This window comes from Ornithorhynchus anatinus, chromosome 12 (genome assembly GCF_004115215.2).
Source record: "Ornithorhynchus anatinus isolate Pmale09 chromosome 12, mOrnAna1.pri.v4, whole genome shotgun sequence".
In the NCBI taxonomy this organism is placed as follows: Eukaryota; Metazoa; Chordata; class Mammalia; order Monotremata; family Ornithorhynchidae; genus Ornithorhynchus; species Ornithorhynchus anatinus.
Window position 1 is genome coordinate 26,097,359 of NC_041739.1, and position 16,661 is coordinate 26,114,019.

Sequence of the window (16,661 nt, forward strand, 5' to 3'; positions counted from 1 at the left end):
TTGAAAGGCAGGGGCTGTGTCTTCTACTGTACCCCCCAAGTACCTACTAGCTACTCTGCACCCAGAAGGTGTTCAATAAATACTGATAATGACAACTACGGTCTGCTTTTTATCCAGTATTGGAAACAGCATTGTAGTGGACTTTCACTTCCTAAAACAAACCGCCCTTCCCCAGTACTGATTTCAAATGCTCTTTCTGCACGCTAGGGAAACACCCCCAATATTTTGGGAGTGTCATTCTGGTAAAGGAAACTGTGAAAAACTTTAACTTGGAAAAACTCAGAAAACTAAAATTTCTCTAATAGTTTGAGTCCCCAAATACAGGTGTCCTTATCCTTAACGACTTCATATACCATTCGCGTCGGCCAATGGGAATCCACCATTTTCACAAACCAAATGTGTGTCTGGAGAGTAGAGTCTCAGTCTTTAGACTTTAGCTTTTATTTTGTTTTTGTTGTGGTTTCATTGGACAACAGCTTAAACATAAAACTCGAACAGTCAGATTTATTTAAAATCCACCTCAAAATGCACTTCTGGGTTTAGTTGTTTTAAAAAGAAGCAAACAGTCAAAGAATAAAAATCTTACGAATTCAACAAGTTGTCACCTCGCTAAGATGGGGGAAGCCTCACTCTGGTCGATTAGGCACATAACTAAGGCCAACATCCCAGAAAACAGGAAACTCCTGCAAGTCCGGGCTGAGGTCAGAGGTCAGGGCACAGGGAACCACCTTCCAATTGTGGGCACTTGTCTTCTTCTTCTTCTTCTTCCAAAAAATGTTAGTAAATCTTTAGTCCATACATAACAGATTTAATATGTAATTTCAGTAAAGAACTATATTCTCTTCCTGACATCTAATCCATGCTCCTAAACCGAGGCATAAGGGGCACTGAATGAAAGAATCACAGTACAGAAGCTTTAAATCCCCTACCAGGAAAAGCAACAGGTGTTGTACACAGAAATCACTCAGATAACAGTATCTATTTTTCTTTTAAATGTAGATATAAAATATCAGTTGCATAGGGATTTAAATATAAGGCCAAGAAGGAGATTAAGTAACATAAAAATCATAAAAAGGGCACTATGGTGTCAAAACATAGCATCTCCATTCATAGAGTAATAAATCTGAATTACTGTCTAATTAAAAATCACAGTATCTTGCTAGTACTACTAACAGTGAATGTCAATTGTCCCATTAATTTCAAACTGGAAACCAATACCAGGACTTTCCAAGATGTACAAAACTAAGGCTCACTGTCAAAACCTGATCAGTGTATTAGCACAATAGTGCTTGGTACGTACCTGATTATTTATATATTCTACCTTCTGTAAATAATGTCAAGGTTACTACACGTTAATAAGTGTGAGATCACAATACTACTGCATGCCATCAGTGCTTTGCAGGCTTCCTTGGTATTTAATTATTCAGTCTTTAAAAAAGGGCAAGATCCCACCCTGCAGAATCCTCACCCAATGAACACTGCCATTAACACACCACAACACAAAGTCCACCCCTAAGGACTAAATGTTCATCAGGCAGAATGGTAGGTCCTAAACACACAATAGTTCATTATTATTAACTTGTAGCAAATTGTGTTAGGAAGGCAACTGGTCGGCTTCCAGATATTCTTTGCACGACATATAAAAACGGCATTCAGCTAATGGCCCCCACTTGAAGGTTCAGGTCAGTGATTCAGTTGTGAATCCATTTCTGTTATTTCAGTTAAAAGTTGTGAAACTGAAGTTTAAACACCAATTTCCATATCTACAAGTAGCTTAGTTAACCTAGGATTGTTATGAAGAGTAGTGTGAAAACAAGAAACTCCCAAAGCAATGGTGTTAAGGTAACACGAGCTGGGAATATCTGAACCGATGTCTTAAACTGAAAAAGTGCATAAATAGAATAATACTACAGATGTGTTAAATGCAGATCAATTGTTTCTCTGGGAGCTAAGCGACACGTCTTTACAGGTTATTTACATCTTATGACTTGTACAGATACCACAAAGCACCATGTAGGGTCTTAAATTGTTTGGATTCATCTGAAATGCTCATTGTCTCCGACTCTCTTCCGTCAAAGATCTGCCTGCAGATGAGCTCTCAAATACTCTCCGGTCAAATATTCTTGCAGATGTGGTTCCGGGTGTTACCGTGGGTTAACCTAATAGTTTAGGTTTCTTTTCATTTTTGGAAGGCAAGGGAGTGTTATCATTTGACACTCTTAGTGGGTGTTTCAGATTCCGTACTCTGTCTCCCATCGGTCCATGCTTCTCGGGTGCTCTTCAGGGCCAGCGTCTTCTGTTGGTCAACTACGACATAATCTACTCTTTCATCTGCCACACTGCTACCGGAGCCACTGCTCTTCTTCTGAAGAGGAAAACAAGAGAAAGGAGTTAAGGATGAATCAATTTAAAAATCTAAGGAGCCTTTCGGGGTGGTTTTTTCCCAATCAATTTTATTTATCGAGTGCTTACTATGTGCAGAGCACTGTATTAAGCGCTTGGGAAAGAGTTGTCAGACATTTCCTGCCCACAACGGGCTCACAATCTAGAGGTTCCAGTGAGAGGTGTAGGAAACAGAGTTTATTTACTGCAGCAGGGGGACCAGGAAGGAACCTGGCCAAAGGATCAAACCCTAGAAAGGCATTTGGTCCAGGTTTCTTCCTGGCCCCTCGACAGCTCGTTTCACGGGGGCTTTGGGGTTAGTGAACATAACCCGGTCAGAGAATATCTAGCTATCACCTTTTTTTTCTCCTGACATTCACTCTTGTTTCTTTCCTTCTCCAAATCATGACACAGAAAAAATGCAAGCACCTGCCCCCAGCAAATTCAGGCCTGTTTCCCACATACTGAACGGAGAACAGTACGGAAAGACACATCCCACACACTCGCTTCATTCTAAGTCTGGGCCATGGAAGGTGAAGCTAATTTTCATAGTTTGCTCAGGTCGCTTTCAAGGCAATACCTTCAAATTTATTCTCATAATCCTTCAAGGCCCGGGGGAAGAAACAGCCAAGTAATCTTTCAGTAAAGAGAAAACAAGGGCAGAAAATGGGGATGATCACCCCCCACCAAAAAAAAACTCAAACAAACCTCAAACATCTCATCAAAATGAGATGAGGTACTACTGTATATTAACCAACAGGTTGATAACGTTTTATTTCCACAGTCCTGAACATGACATTTACCTTACGAGGTGGTGTGGATTTTCCAGAATCTAAATCTAGATCTAAATATTCCACTTGCTTATCTCCTTTAGGCTTTACCATAGGGCTGCTTCCTCCATCAAGACTACTGCTGCCAAACAGATTCTGAAATTATAATAAAAATAATCAAGGACAGAACATTTCAATGGAATGTACTTCCCATCTAGCTGGCCTATTAGAGACTGTCTAAATATTTACATAAGAGAAGCACATCAAAGCACTGTCTTGGTCTTATAAACAACTTTCATTTTACAGCCTCCTTGGGGTGAAACAAGCTGTGCTAATTAAAAATGAGTTTTAATTAATGTTAAGCTCGTGACAGAGACAACAGTTTCTTGTAAAATTCAAAACTCAATTTTAGATGAGGCCGGGCCACCATATTGCAATTCTGGGGTCTCAACCTAAACATTATTTAAAGTAACTGTTTAAATGGAGTCACACCAGAAAATTTTGTCATTTTTAGTTTCAAGGCACTTTGTCTTTTTAAAAGAAAAGGACTTTCTATACTCTGTTCAAATGCTAATATTATACTTAAAAAGAATAATTAAGAATAATTACCACAACAAAAGGTAAAGTTGTCACTAGAGAATTAATTTCATTAGGGAACCATTAGGAAAGGGACAGACAGAGATGCCTCGCTGAACTGCTCGGCCTAATTTTCAATTACCTCACATTTTTACTACTTCACCTCCGTTCTCTCCCAGCCTGATCCCTCCCTCTTAATTGGTGTTGTAGGAAAATTAAGATTCTTCTTAGTTTAGGAAAATTTAGGATTCTTCTCTAAAAGATTAAGGAAAAAAACCCAAGAAGACAGAGGGCAGCAGTGAGCCAAAAAAAAAAATGAAGAGAAAGAAATGGTGCAGGCTGACAGGAACTTAAAGGAAAATGTTGAAAAAGGTAGAAAGGGTGATATGTGGGAACAAGGAAATTTATGCTCGATGGCATGGCAAGGGCTACCCACTAAGGTCCCTCATGAATATATGAATAGAGATGTCCAAACCTCCACTTGACACTTGCACGTTTTTGATTCAGAGATTCCCAAATAGGACACCCCGCATTCCAGTCTCTTTGATGCTTGCCTGACTGGAAATAAGATTTATAGTGGCAACTACCTAGTGGAAAGCAGTCCCTTTTAAATCGCTACTGCCATTTCAAATCCTAGACACCTCCTTCCTGCCCATGGTGGAGGGGCAACCCCTCTAAGGCCAATTACTGCCATTCTTAATGGCATCGGGCAGAGCTCCCGGCTAGGGGCCAAAGCATTTATTGAGATTTGATGATGTTATATCACAACGCCCCTCCATTAACTGGAAGAAGAGATGCTAATAGTGTGAAAGATCTGGGAGGTGCCACTTCTAGGAAGGAACGTATTTCTGTTCTTTAGAATAAATGACTCGAGTTTCTAAATGTTTGATTAATAAAGACGGTTTCAAGGATTAGCAGGTCCTGCTTCCCACCATCCCACCCCAGGATGCTTTTTTATTGCATCAACAACTCAAAAAATGAAGCAGATAAAAATGGATGGACAAATAGATTAGTTTGGAATTTTTTAAAACCACCAATGTCTGATACCAGGAATTCTTTTCAGTGGACTTGGATGCGTTTCAAATGCACTGCATTTCTGTTTGCATTTGAAAATTGTACGTTGCTATTGGTTGGGTTAAAGAAGGGAGTCTGTAGTTCCCACAGTTAACCAAACACCATAAAATACCACAGAGTGAAAGAATCATGAATGTCTATTCTGTTTTCTAAAAGATGAGAATAAGAAACTGAAAATATAAAGCCTGGGAGAAATCCTCCTGGAAATGAAGCAATACTTTTTGAGGGTTGTTTTTTTTTTTTTAAAAAAAATCACTTCCTTTGCTTCTAAATCCCTACTAAAATCTCATTCCGACATGCCAAAGTAAATTATTTCCAGCTGTTCATATGTTATTCCAGATATGCTTTTCAACAAACTGACAACAATGACACAAAAAAATCCAAATTATTTGTGTCCAATCAGATATTCTATCTACCTTAGTGTTTAGCACAGAGTGCTTTAATAAATACCATTCTTAAGCAGGAGTTTTAAAACTACATATGCGTGATTAAACTACTTTAACCTAGCCAGTTCTCTCAGTGCTTCTGCTTTCTTTAGACTGCAAGATAGATACTGCCTGAAAAAGGTTATTTGATTAAATGATCCTCTGCACATTATTTTATGAGTCACTAAAAATCAGGACATGGCTAATGAAATACAGACACCAATTTTAAGAGATGCCATTCCAAAATTAAGCGACCCCCTCCTCCTAAACTGTGGTTAGTATAGAAGTTTTGGATGGCTTTGTGACTATAAATCTGCTCTTTTCTCCATTCAGAGAACTGAAATTTCCAAGAAATCTCTGAGTCTGTTGGCAGAGAATTCTCTGGAAGGCTTAGAAAGTGCCTCACAAACTGATCTATAGTTCAACTCTGCCTTCAAGCGTGACTACACTTAAACCTAGTTACCAACAAAGTTATCCAACTTTTAAAAATAGCAATCCATAACCTCCTGAGGCAGTCTAAGTCTCTAATGAATCCAAGTCAGTAGATTCGTATTTGTCTAAATCAACAGGGAATGTGTCTGTTGATTGTTATATTGTACTCTCCCAAGCACTTAGAACAGTGCTTTGCACACAACAAGCACTCAATAAATACGACTGAGTGAATCCCCATTTATGTTGCTACAATGAGACCTATCTTCTCTTGTCCTGCTCTATGAGGAAGTAGAGAGACTGTCTCTAACCTCCTTATAACAACCTTTCCCAGGTTACTAGGACATCCTTCAACCATTTGTTCCCCAGGTGAAATGATCTCAATGCCAGTGATTTTAGGACTCTTTATTGCCCAAGATGGGGAGGTTGGATTTTCCCACGAACGGAGGCAGCGAGACCTGGTGGAAAGAGCACTGGACTGGGAGTCAGTGGATCACCTCAGGCTCAGGCCCCGGGCTTTGCGACATGCCTCGAGTGTGACTCTGGCAAGTCATTTAGATTTGTTGGGCATCAGTTTCTTTAGCTATAAAATGGGGATAAAATACCTGTTCTCCAGAAATTCAAGTTAGCCCATTAGTCAATCAATAATACTTGAGCCCCGACTGTGTGCAAAGCACTGTACTAAGTGCCTGGGAGAATAGCAGTCAATACAACAGAATTAGTAGGCAACATCTCTGCCCTCAAGGAATTTACAACGTGGAGGGTGGAGGTGGTGAGAAGAAAAAGACATTAAAATAAACTACAGGTAAGAAGAAGAAGGAATATGGACTGGGCATATGAGTTAGTGCTTAAGGAATAGGGTACGCAAGTCATAAATAAAATGCTAGCAGAAGTTGTGAGCTCTTTGGTGTTTGGTTGGCTGCCAACTAACCAGAAAATCAAAAACTCGGGTTATAAAAAAGGTGTATTAGATTGACATTTTGTCTGTCAACTTAATATTCAAAACAGCAACAATTATCTACACTTATTTTGATATTCTGCATTGTGCAGGTCATACTTTTTCCACACCTATTTTACTACTGTGAAAACAGGACCAATCTAAATCAGACCAAAGTAAATCCCTGAAAGAGGAACTGTTATGGATTGTAAGAAGCTTCATTCAAAAAGCATTTCACTCTTAATTTAGTCTACATTCACTTTAACAAGTAAACTTCTCTTAAACTTTCTCATTGTCAATTTTAAGAACCTGACACAATATCTGATTTCAAAACATACAAGAAGAGAGGCAAGATTTGCAGACTGGAAGAAACAGAGTCATTTGATTTAAAAGCAAAGGCTGCACTGGAAGAGGGTAGTTAAGATATAGATTTTACATACTGAGTCTTCACTGGATAGATTTGGATTCATGGGTACATAATTCTCTTCACTGTCGTGCGAGTCACTGCTTGAAGTTGTGCTATGAACTGAATCCGGTCTGGGAGACATAGGAAACCTGGAGGAGCTAATTACCAGGAATTATTTTTACAAACAATATAACTTAGAAAAAATATTATAAAAAATTCCTGGCACAAAAAGAAAAATGCTAAGTGAGTTTTGGTCATTTCCATCAGAGTTGCACTTTCTCATTATACCTGGTGCTTTATTCCTAGCATATTAAAATGGAGAAAAACCCTGAGGAACAAATCTTCAAAGGATGACTTCCCTTCCTGAACACACATTTAAATAGTCAGGGTAAAAGCAAACAACAACTACTGGTGGGTGAGGACAGGTGTAGAAATAGAGGTTTGATGGGCTGCTCCTTCAAAACCTTGGCTAGAAATCTAAGTGTTCATATATACATCTGTGTGTGCATATATGAATGAATTCTACGCACAAAAACACAGGACAGGCCCTGCTTATACTGTGTCTATCCTTAGAACATCCACACTCAAACATTAGAAAATGCCTGATCACACCAGATTAAAAAAGGACCCAGGCAATCCTTACTCTAGACAGCGTCAGGCAGGCCCACCTATTCTGCCATCTCTAAGCACAGGCAAAAAGAGTGGGGCTGCAGGAAAGAGAGAGGAGATTGGCGAGTCATGGAATGGGAACTGATGAAGAACAAGAGGGTTTGAGAAAAGCAGGAGTCAATGTGGACAGCCAAGAGGGAGGCTGGGTTGGGAGGGGAGGCTGCAGGCTAGCTGGCAGCCAGATCCAGGAATAGGGGTTAATAATGTTGGTATTTGTTTTAGGCTAGGAGCGGTGGGGCTAGAGGTGGGCCAGGGTAATGAGGAGCTGGGAGCCAGGTCAAGAAATAGACGCTGATGAAGTGTGGTGGGAAGACAAGGTGGGAAGGAGCGGAAACCTGGGACAGGGTGGGAGGGCAGAGGACTGGTGAGGAGCAGGGCAATGGGGTGAGAAAAGGGAATTGTGGAAGCGCAGGGAACTGAATTGAGGATCTTTATTTCTCACCAACCTAGCTTCTTATTTTACACTAATCTCTGAACTTGGTTTCTAGCCCCTCACCAAATTCCCCATCCCACCCACTGATCAGCCACCCACTCCCATCCCTTTCCCCCATCAGCCTCCTCACCTATAGAGGATACTTGCTAAAAACAAAAACACAAGTTTTCCATCAGCACCTCAATGTGGAACTTTGAGTTTCGATCCTCCCACCTTTTACACAACAGTTAAGGAGATGGAACTTCCTTGTTCACTTGGACATTGCCTATATTGTTGTCCCGTCTACAATCCCAGCAGTCGCCTTAAACACTTTTAAAGAAAACTACATTGGCCTGACAATGATAAAATAAATATCCAGTTTTCTATAGGGCAAATCACGGCCCAAGTTAATCAAACACTTACTCTCGGGCAAAGCTTCTAGTAATAGGAGATCGGACTGGGGCTTGAAGTTCTTCCCATTCAGGTAAAGGTTTTATTTCAAGTGGCGCTGGCTTTACTACACAGGAAAAGGGAAATAAAAACCTGATTAGGGCCCATACCATAGGAAAAGAAGTTCACATGTCTAATAAGAACTTCATGTATCAATTCTACATCGCATGCACATATTTAATAGTTATAATTCCAAAAAATGAGGAAGTGAAACATTTTAAGAGTTTTCTGAGCTGTTTCAGAACAATCTTACTTTTCATAATTTAATTCTGAATCCAACCCCTGTAAATGGAGACTTTTGAAACCAAGTTAAAAAATTAAATTTCTCATTAATATAACACCGTGAGTTACAAAATTCTATCAATTCTATTAAAAGACATGGAGGCAATGTTTTATAAAACCTGTCACTTTGCTAAAATCTAAATTTCAATAACAATATGTAATCTAGAGGATTTTTCTTACATCTGGTTTTCAGAAAAGTGGCAATTACACTTTAAAAATGAACCAATTATTTGAAGAAAACATTCTAAAATTCTTAGTTTCATAAGTATAAAACAATTTAACCACAGTGTGAGTCACTCACTACCTCAACAACAATAGAAACAAGTCCCTCATATTAGGGACTGTCATAGTTAATTGATGGCAAGCCTTATTTGCCAATAAAATTGAAAATTGGGTTCAGATTCTTTAAAAGCTGACTTTAGACATGTCAGCACCAAGCAATTTGTGGCAAGAATTACCCAGATCTTTTCCTAAACTTGCATTTCTAATGCATAAATAGCCATTACAAAGAAAAAAAAACAACAATGTCCAGGAGCCACTACAGGACACATGGCTATTTTAGATACCTGCCCAGGTTTGATGCATTATGAAGTACCCTGCTCAGGAATACCTGTCTTTGGCTTTCCAACAGACATAGGTATTGAAGATAACGGCTTTTTACAGTGCATCACTATTTTTTTTTTAACTAACTCTTGAAATAACTGGGTCCTAATCTATAGATCAGGATGCTGAACTGCGTAATTGAGCATGCCTCAGTTGAACTTGCCTCTTTCATTCCAGTTGCTCAATTCGATCAAAAAGATATCCTACAGTCTATCTGCCAGAAAAGCCAAGTTATCTACTGAAAACCAATGTGGCTGCTGGGAATTGTTAACCCCTAGAAGGACTCTGGTTCCACTTCTGGCATTCTCTCAAGGACAGGTTCATTAGAATAATGAGATAGTGTGTGAAACACCACAGGAGGTTCTTATACTGGAGGGAAAAAAAAAGACAAAAATCTGGGATGCAGAAAGCATTGCCTGGGACAAGATGAATCAGAAGATTAAGTACACGGGCATTTTTTTTTTTTTTAACACACACCAGATTAATGTGACATTAATGAACCGGGGAGTCCTTTTGTAGAAAATATTTCCTTTCACAAGCAAAATGTCTCCTTTAAATTTCATTTACAATAGTTGGAGTAATGAGGCTTTCTTGAAATTGAAAAAACCCCACAATTGAAAAGATCATCCCAAAAGCCCCATACAGCATGCAGTACTAAAGTACATACCCTTTCTTCTTGTGGCAAAGTCACCTATGGTTTGTGAGTCAGTTCTCTCTAAACCATGTGGTTTAGGTCTTAAAATTTTAGGACTTTGACCTAATTGGTAAAAAGAAGACTCTCTTAATATAATGTTCTTTTGAAAATGGGAAAAAATGGAATTCTGTAATTAAGCAATCGAACCCTATGCAAAAAGGTTAAATTCCCAAACCAAAGCAAATTGCTCGTGGAGAATTTTACAGTCTAGCTGTGCCTCATGCTGAGGCTTAAGCATCAGAATTTAGAGGAAGAAGTTACATGCAAACAGCTTGTCCAAGGCAAGCAAAATATACATAAGCAAAGGGTTATTAAGGATTATTAAAGATAGTGGGAGAGATTGCCTTAAAATAGTCAGGTTAGATTTCCTTTTTTAAGCATTTGCTGAAAAATATCCCACCATGTTAGAAAGAAAAACTTCTAAGATGATACAAAAAACCACTATACTGAGGAAAAAATAATGGTTAAAGTGAAAATTTTCCTCTTATCTTACATAAGCAAGCCATTGTTTCCTGACCTCACCACTTCCTTCACCCAAATGGGGCACTTCTATAAATTAATCTTCAAACTGCTGGTTTTCATCCTACTGTTTTCAGAGTATAAGTGGCTCTAGAGGAGTCCATTGAACTCACAGTCACCTTGCATCTAGACGTTGCTCTGTTCCTTCTGTTCTCTTGGGGTAGTAGATATTCACCTGGTTTTACTCTGGACAATGGTTTACAATTTGGTCTTTTCCCTGTCTGGGACTGATGGCACCTTTATGTCTGGTATTTTTATTTTAAACTCCCAGACTCTCTCTGCCATGAATCCCTCCATTCATTCATTCAACTGTATTTACTGAGAGCTTAAATAAATATGACTGAGCGCTTACTGTGTGCAGAACACTGTACTAAGTGCTTGGGAGAGTACAATATGACAGTAAACAGATTCATTCCCTACCTGCAACAAGTTTACAGACTAGAGGGGGACTAAGCTACCAAATCCCACTGCTAAGGAGTGGTACCTGCATTTACAAGGACCTTATTTGGATGTCCTGCCAACACCTCAAACTTATCCTGTCCAAAACAAAACTCCTCATCTTCCTACTCAAATCCTGTCCTTTCCGTAACTTTCCTATCACTTTAGAAAACACCACCACCCTCCCTGTCTCTCACAAGCCCATAACCTAGGTATTATTCTCAAATTATCTCTTTTTAGACCCACGTGCTCTGTGACACCAAATCCTATCAGGTCTACTTTGGCACTATCTCTAGACTCCGCTCTTTCCTCCCCATCCAAACTGCCTCCATGCTCATCCAAGCACTTATCGCCTACCTTGACTACTGCATCAGCTTCCTTGCTGACCTTCTTGCCTCCTCCCTCTTCTGTCTCCAGCTCACACTTCACCCTCCTGTCTGGGTCACTTTGCAAAAAAAGTTCAGACTATGCCTCCCAACTCCTCAAGACCCTCTAGTGCTAGCCCACCCACCTCTGCATCAACAGAAACTTATTGTGGGCAGGGATTGTCCCTCTTTATTGCTGATTTGTACTTTCCAGGTGCTTAGTACAGTGCTCTGCACAGAGTAAGTGCTCAATAAATATGACTGAATGAATGAATGAGCTCTCTCCCTCCTACCTTACCACTCTGATCAACTGCAATCTAATCTGCACACTCCACTCCAACACCAGCCTACACTCTGTACCACGATCTGGTCTATCTTTTCTGCTGACCCCTTGCTCAGGTCTGGAATTCCTTTCCCCTTTAGAAACAACAGTCCATCAAGCTCCCCAGAACCACAACCTTCCTAAAATCACAACTCCCACAAGAGGTCTTCCCTAACTAGGCACTCATTTCCTCTATCCACCTCCCCTCCCTGTCAACTATGCACCCTTATGCACTTTGACACTCATCTTAGCTCCATAGCATTTATGTACATATCCCTATATTCTACTAAAGCAGCAGCATGGTCTACTAGAAAGAACATAGCACTGAGAGTCAGAGGACCTGGGTTCTAATCCCAGCACTGTCACTTTCTTGCTGTGCAACCCTGGGCAAGTCACTTAATTTATCTGTGCCTCAGTTTCTTCATTTTAAAAATGGGAATTCAATAACTATTCTCCATTATACTTAGAATGGAAACCCTGGTTGGGGCAGGGCGTGTGTTCATCCTGAATATCTACTCTAGCACTGTTACCTCTGTTGGCACATAGTTAGTACTAGCTAGTACCATAATTATTATCATCATTATAATAATATAATATTATTATAATTATTACAAATATTTCCTCTGTAAGCTCATCTCTAGACTGTGAGCTCACTGTGGGCAGGCAATGGGTCTATATTGTACTCTCCCAAGCAGTTAGTGCAGTGCTCTGCACACAGTAAGAGCTCAATAAATACCACTGATTGTTCGAATGAGAGCTCACCTCTATCAAGAGGCCTTCCCAGACTGTGCCCCCCTTTCCCTCTGCTCCCCCTTCCCTTTCCCTCACCTTTTGCTCCTCCCTCCTCCCCTCAGCACTGTGCTCATTTGTATATATTATTTATTACCCTATTTCTTTTCTTAATGAGGTGTAGATCCCCTTGATTCTATTTATCTTGATGATGTTATCTTGTTTTTGAGTTATTCTGTTTCGCTTTGCTGTCTGTCTCCCCCCGGCCCCACCACATTAGACTGTGAGCCCATCATTGGGCAGGGATTGTCTCTCTCTGTTGCTGAATTGTACATTCCAAGCGCTTAATACAGTGCTCTGCACATAGTAAGCACTCAATAAATACTATTGAATGAATAAATGTAGACCATAAGCATCTTATGGGCAGGGATGTTATCTACCAATTTTTCCAAGTGCTTAGTGTATGCTTTGCACACAATAATTCCTCAGTATATACCCTGATTGGTTGATAAGCCCACCATTCCTCATTTCTTTTATCGCTGTCTCTAAGCACCACTGGGAAGCAGGCACTGAATTTTTCCCATCACAATTCTTGACTCCAAATAAGCAGCTTCATCTCTATGGGAGGTCCAAATTCCCCAGGCTCAAAGACTAGAGTGGCCTGAGGAGGTGTAGCTAGACTACTGTAAATAACACAGAACTGCACGGGGCGTAGCTAGACTACTATAAATAACACAGAACTGCACCAGGTTCCAATCCCAGCTCTCCACTTATCTGCTGTATGACCTTGGGCAAATCACTTAACTTCTCTGTGCTTCAGTAACTTCATCTGTAAAATGGGGATTAAGACTTCATGTGGAATATGGACCATGTCCAATCTGATTAATCTGTATCTACTATACTATATTATACTACCAAATAGTATCTACTATACTCTGTATAGTGTATAGTATAATGCCTGGCACTTAACCAATGCCATTTTTAAAAAAAAGTAAAGAAGGAAAGGCCCCAGTTCATTTCTTGCCTCACAGGTCCAGCCTAACTAACCCCTCCCCTCAGTTAATGTTGTTCCTACAACAGTTTAATGCTTAAAAGATGTAAAGGCTTTAAACAATGAGGAATATTCTGCCACCGTCCATGCATATTTAAAATATGCTTCATTGTTGGGGTGCTCAACCTCTGAAATGAAGACAAGTTTCTCTTGGGTCCGTAAAATGGTGTGACTATACCTCTTTTTTTAAAAGGAAAAAAAAAGCCAACAATGAAAGTTATGGTTCAGCTCTTGGAATAAAATATTTACTCATATCATCACGAATTATTCTAAAATCTTGGTGACCCAACTGAGATTTCAATGAAACTGACAACTGACAATCTTTTCTGGCTTTGGCAGAGAGCAGTGGAGATTGTCTTTGGAAATTTCAAAACCAACAGTAGTATTAGTGTTTACTTGCTTATTCCCCAGGGGCCACTTCTATTTATAGGTCTCATGAAGAAAAGAAACTGCTATTCATATGTATAAATGTAAGAAACATGTAACCATCCCTTTGATTGGGGTTTTATTCCCATGGTTGACAAAAGGCAGCAACATTAGTGAAATTCACCACACAGATATTTAAGATGGTTTAAACAATTACTGCTTTGTTTTTTGTGTGAGAGAGAAGTCCGTCAGTTAGCTCTATGTAAGTCTCCCAAAGCAGATGAATTTAAAAAATAAGCTTCCTGTGTAAGACAGCTAAACAAGGGTACCAAATTTGTAATGGTATTTTTCAGTTAAAATTGCCAATAATTTTAAATAGGAGAGTCTGAAAATTACTCTTTGTTCTATTTCTGGCCCTTTTCATGCATTCCAGGGAACTAGTGAACATTTTTTATTGCCCTGTGGAGTAGAAGGCAAAGCTAAATACATTTTTCTTTACCCCAAATGTTTAACTCTATGAATAGCCAGTTATCCTCCATGCTGCAACATTCTAAGTGGTGATAACTTTGCGCAAGCCATTAACATTCTCATTTTTTGTAAAAATAGAGATACCTCCTCCACCTCCAGGGTGGTTACAGTTATTTATACACTGAAAAAGTAAATATGGTGTTCTCCATATAAGCAGAGTGGATCGTTTGCAAATATAACAGTGGCTTTTCAAGTGCCTATGTATATGTTGGGATTAATAATATCAATGAAATTTACATCTTTAAATAGCTGCAAAGTGTGTGCATCAGAACTGTTGAACAGATACTCTGCCTTGCTTGGAAGAATAATCTACATTACTGCTTCAGGCTTTTCAGTCCAACTCTTTTGTATTCTCCCAAGCCCTTAGCAGAGTGCTCTGCACACAGTAAGTGCTCGATTAGCACCACTGATTCACTGAGCAACTAACTGCCCTTTCTCTCCTACAACCATCTTTCTGTCCTTCGAAGATATGCTTCAATTTTCCAGAGGAAAGGTTATAATTTGAAATGAGGTTTGCAAATGGAACCAATGAGTTCTCTATTTTTCATTCAAACAAACCTCAAAGCTGGACTGACGGCATTAACTCATAAAAAAACTCTCAAAATCGGTATTTTTTTTTTGTGGAAAGAAGTCAGATTCATTCCGCAGTTTTCAAGTTTTAGTTTCCTGACCCTCAAGAGGTGACTGCTCTAACTAAGTTACACATACTTTCCTGAAGAGAAAACAAGGTAGTTTACAAATTTCTGTACTGTTTCTCCTATTAAACTGTAAACCTCTTGAGGGTCTATTCCCCCCAAGCATCGAGTACAATGTTCTACTCATAAGAGATTTCAATAGATAAATTCATGAAAAAATACACTAAAAAGCACTATAAAATATACTTTACAGATCCTGAGGAATGACAGGTAGTATCATTTTATTACTTTAATAATATGCTAGGATTATACCTAACTTCTTTAGCATTTCCACTCTGAAAATCAATTATTTAGCCAGTTTTCCCTTCTAAACAGGGTCAGGCATGTTCAATGGGCAGGGATTGTCTCTATCTGTTGCCGAATTGTACATTCCAAGCGCTTAGTACAGTGTTCTGCACATAGTAAGTGCTCAATAAATACTATTGAATGAATGAATGAATGAAAACAGCCCTTTTTCTTACCTACCAAAAATCATTATTCACTCAGGCACGTGTTTTTTTCTAGGCTCATGTAATGTACATATGGAATGTACCATATCCTTCGCATGTTTGTCTTCCCTCTCCTCTGCCTCCTAATCTCCGTACTAGGGAAATTTTGTGTTCCTTTTCATCATAACCCATTTTAAGCACACAAAAGAGGAAGCCAATAGTGTGGCTGACTGAGGAGCTTTCAGTATTTTTCACTACCCTAACTACATGATGATTCAAGTTCTTCTGGCCTTCTTTCTTTGATCCATCATGCTCCACTGAGGAGCATTTTCTTATTTTTAACATTTGGCATGTCAAAACTGAAATCAGAAGTAACCAATTTCTCTTGATTCCAAAAAAATTACCACCCACTCTTGCTTGGGAAAATATCCTTGGATCGGGCAACAAAAATCCATCCGTGAAAGTGAATCCCGCAACTCAGATCCCAATTTAGCTCCACCACTACATGCAACTATAACAAGCTAAAGCAGCAAAAAAGTATATATATATAAATATATATAAAGCAGGATTCTCTATAGTACCAGCAAAAATGCAAAATTTTCTCGAATATTCTTTCCACACCAGTTTAAGTACATACTTACAGTAGCTCCAGTTGAGCTTGAACAGTGAAAAAGGCAATATACAATATCACTTACCTGCTTTGGTCGTTCTCTGAAAGTAACATCCTTGCATCAATGCACAGTCTTGTATCATGGGGCCTTCAACCAAACGTCAAGTGTGCCCTCATAACTCCCAGAAATTACTGGAAGTCCCCCACTTGAGGGAGCAGCTGTGAGCCAGGAGAGGGAGGACTGTTACAAAGAATGCATCATCACCTCACACTGCTTGACCCCGCTAAACTTAAGGCCTTTAAGCGCCCAACATTTAGAAAATAAAGGGGCAAAACATAGTAATCACTCCTCACAGGCTGGTCCTGGAAAAAACCACAGGGCTGCACTAGTCTTACATGACAAACAGTCTTTTGGACTGAACGCCAAAAAAAGGCATCAAGGCAAAAGTTGTTCCTCCTGAAAATCGGCTTAATGGAATGAGGGATATTTTGAACAAAAAT

General features: G+C 39.4%; 1 protein-coding gene across 4 annotated transcripts in view; it reads right to left on the reverse strand.

The window, feature by feature from the left end:
* Positions 1-412: 412 nt before the first annotated feature.
* The window catches only part of GAB1 (GRB2 associated binding protein 1), a 138,359-nt gene continuing 122,110 nt past the window's right edge, over positions 413-16,661 (reverse strand). For 2 of the 4 annotated variants that reach the window (XM_029076709.2, XM_029076708.2), the window contains 5 exons: positions 10,083-10,172; positions 8,504-8,597; positions 7,034-7,157; positions 3,186-3,308; positions 413-2,365 (listed from right to left, as the gene is read on the reverse strand). In XM_029076709.2, coding sequence (XP_028932542.1) covers positions 2,207-2,365; positions 3,186-3,308; positions 7,034-7,157; positions 8,504-8,597; positions 10,083-10,172 — 590 coding nt within the window. In that variant the 3' untranslated portion in view covers positions 413-2,206. The remainder of the gene's footprint in view (positions 2,366-3,185; positions 3,309-7,033; positions 7,158-8,503; positions 8,598-10,082; positions 10,173-16,661) is intronic. The other 2 variants (XM_029076711.2, XM_029076710.2) reach the window with 1 other exon arrangement.